At 51.4% G+C, this 12,117-nt stretch overlaps 1 protein-coding gene across 2 annotated transcripts in view; it reads left to right on the top strand.

Annotated features, from left to right (window-relative positions):
* The window catches only part of ZFR2 (zinc finger RNA binding protein 2), a 68,880-nt gene that overhangs the window by 14,775 nt on the left and 41,988 nt on the right, over positions 1 to 12,117 (top strand). Inside the window, exon 2 of one of the 2 annotated variants that reach the window (XM_054464780.1) lies at positions 3,827 to 4,635. The exons of the other annotated variant lie outside the window; for it this stretch is intronic. Coding sequence (XP_054320755.1) covers positions 3,827 to 3,986 — 160 coding nt within the window. The 3' untranslated portion in view covers positions 3,987 to 4,635. Of the gene's footprint in view, positions 1 to 3,826; positions 4,636 to 12,117 lie in introns of those variants that run through there. 2 annotated transcript variants of the gene reach the window in all.

Below are 12,117 nucleotides of genomic sequence, written 5' to 3'. Positions count from 1 at the left end.
AAGGGGGGATGTTACAGTGTTGACTGTATCTCAATCTTAAAAAAATATTATCTATTGATGACACCCAGTTTCTGACTCCAGCTCAGGCCTCTCCCTGGAGCTCTAGTCTCGGCCCATGCATACAGCGGCCCATGCAGCACGCTCTGTGGATGTCTGACTGGCATCTCAGACTGATCATATCCAAGTCCAAGCGCCTGCACGCTTCTCCAAAACCCCTTCATCCTGCTGGCTTCCCCGCGGCAGGCAGGGCCGCCTGCAGTCCTTCGTGCGGATCCCAAACTGGGGAGCCAGCCTGGCCTCCTCTCCTTCTGACCTTGAGCGCACGCCGCTGCACTCGCACTGCCTCCACCGCGCGCCAGCCTGCCTCGTCTGTATTTTGGACCTGCACGCTTCCTTCTGCTGTCGCCCCCATTTCCATCCGCGCACAGCGCCAAAGAGGCCCCATCACAACGTAGCCCACGTCCGTCCTCCGCTGGAAACCCCCGTGGGGTCTCAGGGGACAAGCCGGAGCCCCTACAATGGCCTGTGACATCCATCATGGTGTCCTCTGCCCCCTGTTCCACCCCCTTTATTCTCTGACCCCATCTCCCCTCATTCCTTCATCTCTAGTCACGCTGCCTTCTGGACCAATCCAGGTTCCGGGCACTTCATCCTCAGGCCCTTCCCATGCAGTTCCCTCTGCTCAAATGCGCTTCCCTGTTTCCCCAACTTTGTGTCTTCACCCTCCTCACCCATCAGGCCCGCCATGACCAGCCCGTGGGAAAGTGCAACCCCCTGCTCACACCCCCTGCCGCGTCCTTCCCTGTCCCTGCGGCATGAGAACCATCAGATCGCGTTGAATTATTTTGCTGACCCCGTGTCTCCCTGGACTATCACGCAGCACCCTCCTGGAGGACAGGACTTTGGTCTGGTTATTCCCCGCTGCTGTGACAGCGCACATGACAGCAGCTGGTCTCCACCAGCACCCAGGAAGTATTTATCCAATGACTTAATGAATCTGCCCCCGGATCGCCCAGGGCTTTCACTTTCTGTTCAGGTATTTTGTACACACAGAATTTCTCATAGTGCAACCCGCAAAAGCAACATCATCTTTAAAACCGTGCCTCAGAAGGCCTATAATGACTTTTTTTTTCCAGCTTAGCCGGAAGATGGCCTCCTTTGTTCTGAAAATGCAAGTGATTTTCCATGCTATGTTGGGATTTAAAGCAGAAGTAAAAAATTCACATTAAAAAAAAGAAAAACTTGGCTGGGCACGTTGGCTTATGCCAGTAATCCCAGCACTTTGGGAGACCAAGGCTGGAGGATTGCTTGAGCCCAGGAGTTTGAGACCAGCCTGGGCAACATAGTGAGACCCTATCTCTACCAAAAATTTAAAAAATTAGCTGGGCGCAGTGGCTCTCACCTGTAATCCCAGCACTTTGGGAGGCTGAGGCAGGAAGATTGCTTGAGGCCAGCAGTTCAAGACCAGCCTGGGCAACAAAACAAGGCCCTGACTTTACAAAAAATTTAAAAATTATCTGGGTGTGGTGGTGCACGCCTGTAGTCCCAGCTACTTGGGATGCTGAGGTGGATCACTTGAGCCCAGGAGTTGGAGGCTGCAGTGAGCTATGATTGCATCACTGCACTCCAGCCAGGGTGACAGAGCAAGACCCTGTCTCTTAAAACAAAAAACCTCTTAATGATGTAGTTTAGAAGAACTCTTGTTTTCTGCCCAACTCTTTTTCTTTGCAAGAATTTAAAAGGGCTGCTTCCTGTCCTGTGAGTTTATTACAGAGTTTACGGGCACTTGCTCTACATCAAGACCCCTGTCCTGTCTAGTGTCATCTGTGTCAGCCCCTGAGTGGTTTCTCTCTGGGATGTAGGAATCTGAGCTCTGACCATTTTTGGAATAATCAACTTTCGATTTTGGTCCGGAGTTGGTGTGTTCACATGATCGCTGGTCTCAGCTACCACAGGTGTCTCTGAATCAGACTCTGCAGATGGCTGTGAAGCGCCTGTTGTGTGGTAGTTGCTAGAAAAGCCTAGAAAGAACAAGACTTTTTTTTTTTTTTTAGACAGTCTCGCTCTGTCACCCAGCCTGGAGTGCAGTGGTGCGATCTCAGCTCACTGCAGCCTCCGCCTCCTAGGTTCAAGCAATTCTACCTCAGCCTTCGGAGTAGCTGGGGATTACACAAGCCTGCTACCACGCCTGGCTAATTTTTTTTTGTATTTTTGTAGAGATGGGGTTTCACCATGTTGGCCAGGCTGGTCTTGAAGCCTGACCTCAAGTGATCTGCCCACCTCTGCTTCCCAAAGTGCTGGGATTACAGGCGTGGGCCACTGTGCCCTGCCTGTGCCTCGGCACAGTGGTTTTTTTGAGACAGGGTCTCGCTCTGTTGCCCAGGCTGGAGTGCAGTGGCGCAATCAAAGCTCACTGCAGCCTCAAACTCCAGGGCTTAAGCAATCCTCCCAACTCTGCCTCCCAAGTAGCTGGGACCACAGGTGCACACCGCCATACCTGGCCAATTTTTGTAGTTTCTAGAGACTTTGTAGAGGCGGGGGTCTCACTGTGTTGCCCAGGCTGGTCTTGAACTGTGCTCCTGGGCTCAAGCTATCCTCCTGCCTCGGCCTCCCAAAGTGCTGGGATTAACAGGCGTGAGCCACTGCACCCGGCCTGGTTTTTAGTATATTAACAGAATTGTGTGACCATTACCTCAAATTCCAGAACAAAATTCTCATCAGCCCAAAAGGAAACTCCATCTCCATTAACCATTACTTTCATCCCCTCCTTCAGAGCCTGGCACCCACAAATCCCCTTCCTGCCTCTGTGGATTGGCCTCTCCTGGACATTCTATAGAAATGGGATCACATATTGTATGGCCTTTTGTGTCTGGCTTCTCTCACGGGGTGTGATGTCCTCAAGGTTCATCCATGCAGCATGTGCTGGAATGTAATTTTTTTTTGGTGGCAAAATATATATAATATAAAATTTTCCGTTTAACCTCAACAAATGCTTTTTGATCCACCTGTGACAGCAGGGATTCTCAACCCGGGGTCTGGGAAACCTAAGGTAACTGCAGGCACATCTGTCTTTGTCATTTTCAGGGGATCAGGGCAGGGCGGGAGGCCACAGCTTTCATCTGACTCTAAATTGTGAGAAGGCAAGGGGGAGTCAGCGTGACCACCCACTCTGGGAACCCTGGGAGGGCTGTGGGCCTCTCCCTGTCACACCTGAGACCTGGCAGAAGCAGCAATGTCGGCTGCCGACCATCTGCAGAGCTAGGCTCTAATCCCTAGTCCCCAGCCCCAGGGACCCCAGCCTGTCCTTCCCAGATCTGAGTTTCTCAACAGCAGCAGTTTTTAAGAGACGGGGTCTCATTGTATTGCCCAGGCTGGTCTTCAACTCCTGGGCTCAAGTGATCCTCCCGAAGTGCTGGGATTACAGGTGTGAGCCACTGCACCTGGCCAACAGCAGTGCTTTTGACATTTGAGGCTGGATTATTCTCTGCAGTGAAGGCATTCTGGGCACTGCAGGGTGCTGAGCAGCATCCCTGGCCTCCACCCACTCCATGCCAGGAGCTCCCCCAAGTGGTGACAACCACAGATATCCTCAGACATCACCAGTGTCTCCTGGGGGCAAAATCTGCCCTCTTTGAGAACCACTGCCCTGGGCTGCCTGGGTTTTGGTGTCTGTATGAGTCATGCTGTGGGGCGTTCTTCCCAAGAGCTGTGTTTTTGCTGGTCAGCTCCTGAAACCACGATGTGGCAGATTGTTGCCAAAATGCCTTCATCCTTCATCCGCCCTTATATCCATGCCCTTCCCACCATGTCCTTGCTACTCTTCCAGTCCGGAAGTGGAGACCACTCCCCCGGCCCTTGCATCTGGGCTTCCTTGTGCCCTGCCTTGGACAGTTGGCTGCAGTGGAAGTGACGTTGTGACTGCCCTGAGCCCAAGCTTAAGAGGCCTTGCCTGCATCTGCTCCATCTTGTGGGACCCTGCCTGGTGAAGGACCCAAGGCTGGCCTGCCGGAGGAGGAGATACAAGGAGAAGAGCCACAGTGCCCCATCCAACAGGTAGCTGCCCTCCAAGGACAGAAAAGCCCAGCCATGGTCAGGAGAGCCACCCAGCTGAGTCCCACCTCTACCAGGATTGCCACCCAGCTGAACCCCGCCTCAGCCAGGAAAGCCACCCAGCTGAGCCCCGCCTCAGCCAGGAGAGGCACCCAGCTGAGCCCCACCTGGCCAGGAGAGCCACCCAGCTGAGCCCCACTTCTGCCAGGATTGCCGCCCAGCTGAACCCCGCCTTGGCCAGGAGAGCCACCCAGCTGAACCCCACCTTGGCCAGAAGAGCCACCCAGCTGAGCCCTACCTTGGCCAGAAGAGCCACCCAGCTGAGCCCTGCCTGACCAGGAGAGCTGCCCAGCTGATCCCCGCCTGCAGAATCACAAGTGAAATAAATGATTGTTGCTTTGAGTCAGGGGTCAGCGGACCTTTTCTGTAAACAGCCACATAGTAAATATCTTTGGCTTTGTGAGCCACACCATGTCTGTCACATTAGTGAACCCTGCCATTGTATTGCAAGATGAGCCATGGACAATGCGTCATCCAGTGGGCTTGGCTGTGTGCCAATAAAACTTTATTTTTTGGACACTGAAATGTGAATTTCATGTGAATTTTTCACATGCCATGAAGTATTATTACCCTTTTAACTTTTTCCAGTCACTTAAAAGTATAAAAACCATTCTTAGCTTGGGACTGTACAAAAACAGGCAGGCCAGATTTGGCCATACATGGCTGACTCCATCTTAAAAACCCTTCTGTCCCTCCCTTCCTCCCTTAAATTCTGGGCTCTGCCAGGCCATGGTCTCCCCTGAGAGTGGGTGTGAGACCCATGAAGATGCGGGCTGCCCCATTGGAGACAAAGTCCATGCCCCACTTCCTTGTGTAAGCCTGCTTAGTGCAGTGGAACAGCAGTGTGTGCATGCCCATGTGTGTGCATGCATCTGCATGTGTTGGTGGCTTCTGGGGTCACAAGCAATGACTTGAGGCAGGCCAAGTGTTCCCTTCCTGAGTCATGGTCACTGTGTTGGTCACAGTCACCAAACACGTATTACTCTTGGCTGTTCCCAGGCCCTGTTTTAGGTGTTTGTAAAGCCCTACACTGCTGAGAGCTGGCTTTGACTGTGTTTTCCTGCAGGTGACATGATGGCACATGTGTTCTGTCCCCCTGTCCATCACCCCCTATAGTTCTGGCCCCTGTGTGTCTCGTGTCCTTAATGGGCCTTCCCTCTAACTGCTCCCCTCTCTAACCATCTCCACCTGTCTTGGTCGGCTGGGCTGCCCTAACAATACCACAGACTGGGGCTTAACAAAATTTATTTTCTCCCTGTTCTGGAGGCCAGAAGTGTGAGATCAAGGTGCCAGCAGCGGGTGGTTTCTGGTGAGGGCTCTCTCCTTGGGTTGCAGATGGCCACCTCCTCACAGTGTCCTCCTGTGGCTTTTTCTCTGTCCATGTGTACTCCCGGTGTCTCTTTCTTTTTTTTTTTTTTTTTTTTGGTTTGTGTTTTTAAAGAGACTGCCCTGTCACCCAGGTTGGAGTGCAGTGGTGAGATCACAGCTCACTGCAGCCTCAATCTCCTGAGCTTAATTGAGCCTCCCACCTCAGACTCCCAAGTATCCACAGGCACCCAGTGTGGGTTTTTTTTTAATATGTTTGTTTTTTGTTGTTATTGTTGTTGTTTTTCTGTAGAGATGGGATCTCAGTATGTTGCCCAGGCTGATGTCGAACTCCTGGGCTCAAGTGATCTTCCTGCGTCAGCCTCCCAAAGTGCTGGGATTAGAGGTGTGAGCCGCTGTGCCCGGCCTCTTCCTTTTCTTATAAGGACCCCAGTTCTGTTCAGATCAGTCCCCACCTGATGACGTCATATAACCTTCATTCCCTCCCTGAAGGCCTCATCTCCAAATAGTCATGTGGGGGTTAGGGCTTCAACATAAGAATTGGGGATGGGGGGATGTAATTCAGGCCAAAGCTTGTCATGAGATGCCCAGGTGGCTCCTCGTGGCTGAGGATAAAACCCAGGTTCTGCCTGGCACTGGAGAGCCCTGAGCTACCTCCCACCACCCCTCACCCTGATAACCTCTGTCCCTCAGCACCCAGGACAGTCGCCCCACCAGCCCTCCTCATTTCTCCCATACTCCTCTCAGCGAGCCCCTCCTCTTTGAAATCCCAGGCACCCTTCCCCGGGCCTTTTCCAGCCTCTGGGGGAGGCTCCTGGGTCTTCAGAGCAGTTGGCATGCCCCTCCTTCTCCCAGACGGTGCCTGGGTTTCCCTGCCTCTCCCCCCCCCCGTCTCTGCTATCTGTGTAGGAGAGGCACTCCATTCCTGCCATCAGACAACAGAGTGGAGGGACAGGGTGGTGACCTCCAGCGAGGTCAAGGGTATCTCGGCTGATGTCACCCTGACCCTGTAGCCCTCACAGGTCCTCAGTCTGCTCACAGCTGTGATGTTCACAGGGTGTAACACTGAAACCAGTGGGAGTTGCCCTGCAGGCCAGCAGGGATGCCGAGACTCGCCCTCAGCCAGCAGATGTCTAGCCATCTGCAAGTTGGTCGCGCATCCATCCTCCCTGCTCCCCGGCTCAGTGGATTCCAAACTGTAGCGTGCCTGAGCATTGCTGTTCAGGGTTGTCTACGAGAAGAGCGTGTTCTGTTTCATTCACTGTCTTATGGTGCCAACTGAAGCCTGACTCCAAGTCAGAGGCCAGCACACAACGTCCTGGGGATCCTTCCAGAGTATGGGCTGGACCAGGCAGGAAGGCCTCTGGCTCTGTCCACCTGCACAAGGCTACGCCCTGGCATCGAGCTTGTCTTAGACCACCGATTCTTAACTGGGCAGGGTCTGGGAACATTTGTCATTGTCACAACTTGGGGGAGCTCCTGGCATGGAGTGGGTGGAGGCTGGGGACGCTGCTCAGCACCCTGCAGGGCCCAGAACGGCCCCACCCCAGAGAGCAATGTTGTCCCAAATGTCAGCAGTGCCTGAGTTGGAAAGCTCTGCCCTCTGCTGCATGGGCTGTCTGATCTCCGCTATGGAGCCAGTCACCAACCAGCCGCCTCCGCTGTCCTCTTAGGTGGGGTGTCCACCAGGTGGAGACAAAGCTGTGTGCGGAGGCACAGCAGGAGCAGATAGAGAAAGCTCCACAGGTTCCTGCTCTTTCCTTGGGGTCCTGGGCTGAAGGACTCCGCTCAGCCTTCCATCTGAGGTTCACTTGCTCCCACAGCCCTCTGCTGGTGCTGCTCAGCACGCCTGGGCCTCCAGGTTGGAGGGACAAAGGTCTCAGGACCCAGGGAAGCCAGAGAAGAATGGAGCTTCCTCCCTAGAAAGCTACTCACGATTTACTATCTAGTACTGAATGCTTTGTGTTTTTGTTTGTTTGGTTTTTGTTTTGTTTTGAGACGGAGTCTCGCTCTGTCGCCCAGGCTGGAGTGCAGTGGTGCGATCTTGGCTCACTGCAAGCTCTGCCTCCCGGGTTCACGCCATTCTACTGCCTCAGCCTCCTGAGTAGCTGGGACTACAGGTACCCACCACCACGCCCGGCTAATTTTTTTTTGTATTTTTAGTAGAGACGGGGTTTCACCGTGTTAGCCAGGATGGTCTTGATCTCCTGACCTTGTAATCCGCCCGCCTCAGCCTCCCAAAGTGCTGGGATTACAGGCGTGAGCCACCGCACCCGGCCTAACGCTTTGTGTTTTTAAGAGATGGGGTCTTGCTCTGTGGCCCAGGCTGGAGTGCAGTGGTGTGATCTCAACCTACTGGGCTCAAGAAATCCTCCTGCCTCAGCCTCCTGAGGAGCTGGGACTGCAGGCATGCGCCACCATGCCTGGCTAATTTTTCTATTTTGTAGAGATGGGGTCTTGCTATGTTGCCCAGGCTGGTCTCAAACTCTTGGGCTCAAGTTATCCTCCCATCTTGGCCTCCCGAAGTGCTGGGATTACAGGTGTGAGACACCACACCTGGCCATGAAAGCTTTTTTCTGAGATGGAGTTTCGCTCTTATTGCCCAGGCTGGAGTGCAATGGCACGGTCTTGGGACACTGCAACCTCCACCTCCCCCATTCAAGCGATCCTCCTGCCTCAGCCTCCCAAGTAGCTGGGATTACAGGCGCCCGCCACCATGCCTGGCTAATTTTTGCATTTTTAGCAGAGACGGGGTTTCACCATGTTGGCCAGGCTGGTCTCGAACTCCTGACATCAGGTGATCCACCTGCCTCGGCCTCCCAAAGTGCTGGGATTACAGGCGTGAGCCACTGTGCCCAGCCATGAAAGCTTTTTATACAAAAGAGGCAGCAGGTCTCAGTCCAAAGGGCTCTAGAGCTGCGATTGTACTTGGATTTCCCCGCCCCTGCACTGTAGCTTGGGCCGATCATACCCTCTTGTTGAGCTTTGTAGATTGTACAAAACCAAAGAGAGGGCCTGTAGGTGTCCTCCCAGTCTCCATCCCGTCCTGTCTCCTGGCCAGCTTGGTTTGGACTCCACCCCTCTCCTGTATGTCTCAGGAGAGGGTGGTCCCGGCTCCAGGAGTAGATCCTGATGATTCCAAATCGGCTCTCCTGGCCTCTTTGCCGTTGACTCTTAGTGGCTTGAGGGTGGTGTCGGGCTCAGGCAGGACAAGAGGCCACTCTAGAATAAACCTTGGAGCATTGCTTTAATGGCGAAAGATTGGAAACAATGTGAGGTGGTCTAGAAATACGTCTGCAAATTGTTCTCTACGCCTTCCTTCAAAAGGTGAGGCCTGAGCCTCCCGCCATGTGTGCAGGTCAGATTCAGTGATTCGCTTCTAATTAATGGAATGTGGCAGAAGTTATGCTATATGATTCCTTTTTACAAATATTCTTATTTTCAAAAAATACTTTTTTTTTTTTTGAGAAGGAGTCTTGCTCTGTTGCCCAGGCTGGAGTGCAGTGGTGCAATCTCAGCTCACTGCAACCTCTGCCTCCCGGGTTCAAGTGATTCTCCTGCTTCAGCCTCCCGAGTAGCTGGGATTACAGGCACGTGCCACCACACCTGGCTAATTTTTGTGTTTTTAGTAGAGATGGGCTTTCACCATGTTGGCCAGGATGGTCTAGAACCCCTGGGCTTAAGCGATCCTCCCGCCTCCACCTCCTAAGCAGTTGGGATTACAGGTGTGAGCCACCTCCCTGCCCCCGGCTCTATGAAATGATTCCTGAAGCTGCATCATAACAAGGACAACTTTCACCTGCTGTGTGTGCCTCCCTCTCCCCTGCTCTCCCTCATATCCCTGGCTCTGGAGGAAGCGGCCGCTGTGTTGTGAGGACACTCAAGCTGTGCAGGGAAAGGCCCGCATGGGAGGAACAAGGACTGCCACCAACAATCGGCACCAACTTGCCAACCCTGGCAGGAAGGCATCTTGGAAGCAGATCCTGCTGCCCGCCGCTGACCTCTTATTGGCAACCTCATAAAAGACCCCAAGCCAGAACCCACTGAAGCCCGTCCCAAATTCCTGATCCACAGACACAGTGTTTAAAGCCTCGTTGTTCTTCTGTGGGGTAATCTATTACTCAGCAGGAGATAACTAATACATAGTATAAATGTCCACCAATAGGATAATAGGTGAATGAATCATGATATTTTCAAAGTAAACAGTCTTTTCGGTAGAAGCATATTCTGCTTATGTAATTAAGGAAAACAGGTGAATGAACTGTGATATTTTCAAACAAGTAAACAATTATTCTTCTTTTAGAAGCACATTCCACTTATGTAGTAAGGAAAATGGGAAAAAGGTGAATGAATCGGGACAGTTTCAAATAAGTAAACAGTTTTTTTTTTTAAGATGCGTGTTCTGCTTATGTAACTAATCAGTCTTTACATTTGGGAGGCCCAGGGCAGAAGTACAGATGGAAGCCTGCCTACCATATGTCTACATATTTTAACATTATCAACTAAGCTCGCTAAAGTTAAATACAGTATGTTCTGTCCCGCTCACCAGGACAAACATAACTTTCTAACAACATACACAAAAACTGTGTGGTGCTGTGGTTTTTTGAGTCGGCTGGATTTAATTAGCCGACCCTCCCTATCCATGGGTTCCGCATCTGTGGATTCAACCAACTGCCGATCAAAAATATTTGGAAAAATGGGCCAGGCGCAGTGGCTCACGCTTGTAATCCCAGCACTGTGGGAGGCTGAGGCGGGTGGATCACCTAAGGTCAGGCGTTCAAGAACAGCCTGGCCAGCATGGTGAAACCCTGTCTCTACTAAAAATACAAAAATTAGCCTGGGCATGGTGGCAGGCACCTGTAATTGCAGCTACTCGAGAGGCTGAGGAAGGAAAATCACTTGAACCTGGGAGGCGGAGGTTGCAGTGAGCCAAGATCATGCCATTGCACTCCAGCCTGGGCGACAGAGGGAGACTCTGTCTCATATATATATATATATATATATACACACACATATATATACACATATATATGTACATATATACGTATATATATGTACATATATATATATTTGGAAAAATGGTCAGGTGTGGGTGCACACCTGTAGTCGCAGCTACTGGAGAGGCTGAGGCGGGAGGATCACCTGAGCCCAAGAGTTTGAGACCAACCTAGGCAAAAGAGCAAGACCTCATCTCTACTAAAAATTAAAAAAAATTAGCTGGACATGGTCGCATGTGCCTATAGCCTCAACTACTCAGGAGGCTCAGATGGGAGGATTGCTTGAGCCCAGAAATTTGAGGCTGCAGCGAGCTATGATCATGCTGCTGCCCTCCAGCTGGGAGTCTGGGGTGAGAACCTGTCTCTAGAAATATAAAATAAAATAAAATACTTGGAAAAATTCCACAAAGTTTCAAAAAGCAAAGCTTGAATTTGCCACACGCCAAGTACCGTGTTGAATCCACACAAATGAAGTAATGTGCAGCATTGCGTTAGGTGTCAGGTAATCTAGGGATGATTTAATGTATGCAGGAAGCTATGTGCACATTCTACAGCTTTTTGTATCTTGTATTTATCCATTTTAGTAGAGGCGGGGTTTCACCATGTTGGTCAGGCTGGTCTCGAACTCCTGACCTCAGATGATCCACTGGCCTCGGCCTCCCAAAGTGCTGCGATTACAGGTGTGAGCCACCATGCCCGGCCACTACAGCCTTCTATATCAGGGTCTTGAGCATCCGAAGATTTTGGCATCCACTGGGGGTTCCTGGAACTCATCTCCCATGGACATCCAGGGGCGACAGTGTTTTTGTGCATGTCTGGGCATTCTGTCGATGGGCTGATGATGTTTGGATGTCTTAAATAAAATGAAAACATACTCATCCATAAATGATTATATGCTCCATAGCATTTATTTTCTGTGCCTTAATTTCAGCATTAATGATGTTTGTGTAATTAAGGTTTCCATATAGGCCGGGTGCGGTGGCTCACACCTGTAATCCCAGCACTTTGGGAGGCTGAGGTGAGGTGGGCAGATCACCTGAGATCAGGAGTTCGAGACCAGGCCAGCCAATATGGCGAAACCGTCTTTATTAAAAATATAAAAATTAGCCAGGCATGGTGGCACACACTTTTAGTCCCAGCTACTTGGGAGGCTGAAGCTGGAGAATCACTTGAACCTGGGGGGCAGAGGTTGCAGTGAGCCAAGATTGTGCCACTGCACTCCAGCCTCGGCGACAGAGCAAGACTCTGTCTCAGAAAAAAAAGAAAAGAAAAGAAAAAGAAAAAGAAAAAGATTTCCATATCATTTGAGTATGTTATGGACATGACCTGAAGCAGCCATCGGGGCTGAATCCACGCCCTTCTCCCACACATTCCTGTGTTGAAGTCCTAACCCTCAGTACCTCTGAATATGCCTGGATTGGGAGACAGGGTCTTGACTTATTTTTAGTTTTTTTCTTTTCTTTTCTTTTTTTGAGACAGGATCTCGCTCTGTTTCCCAGGCTGGAGTGCAGTGGTGTGATCATGACTCACTGCAGCCTTGACCTCCTGGGCTCAAGTGATCCTCCTTCCTCAGCCTCCTGAGTAGCTGGAAGTACAGGTGCACACCACCACGCCTGGCTAATTTTTTTTTTTTTTTTGTAAAGATGGGGTTTTGTCATATTGCCCAGGCTGGTCTCAAACTCCT

The sequence above is a fragment of the Pongo pygmaeus genome, chromosome 20 (genome assembly GCF_028885625.2).
Source record: "Pongo pygmaeus isolate AG05252 chromosome 20, NHGRI_mPonPyg2-v2.0_pri, whole genome shotgun sequence".
Taxonomy (NCBI): Eukaryota; Metazoa; Chordata; class Mammalia; order Primates; family Hominidae; genus Pongo; species Pongo pygmaeus.
This window is presented reverse-complemented; position numbering and strand designations above follow the sequence as displayed.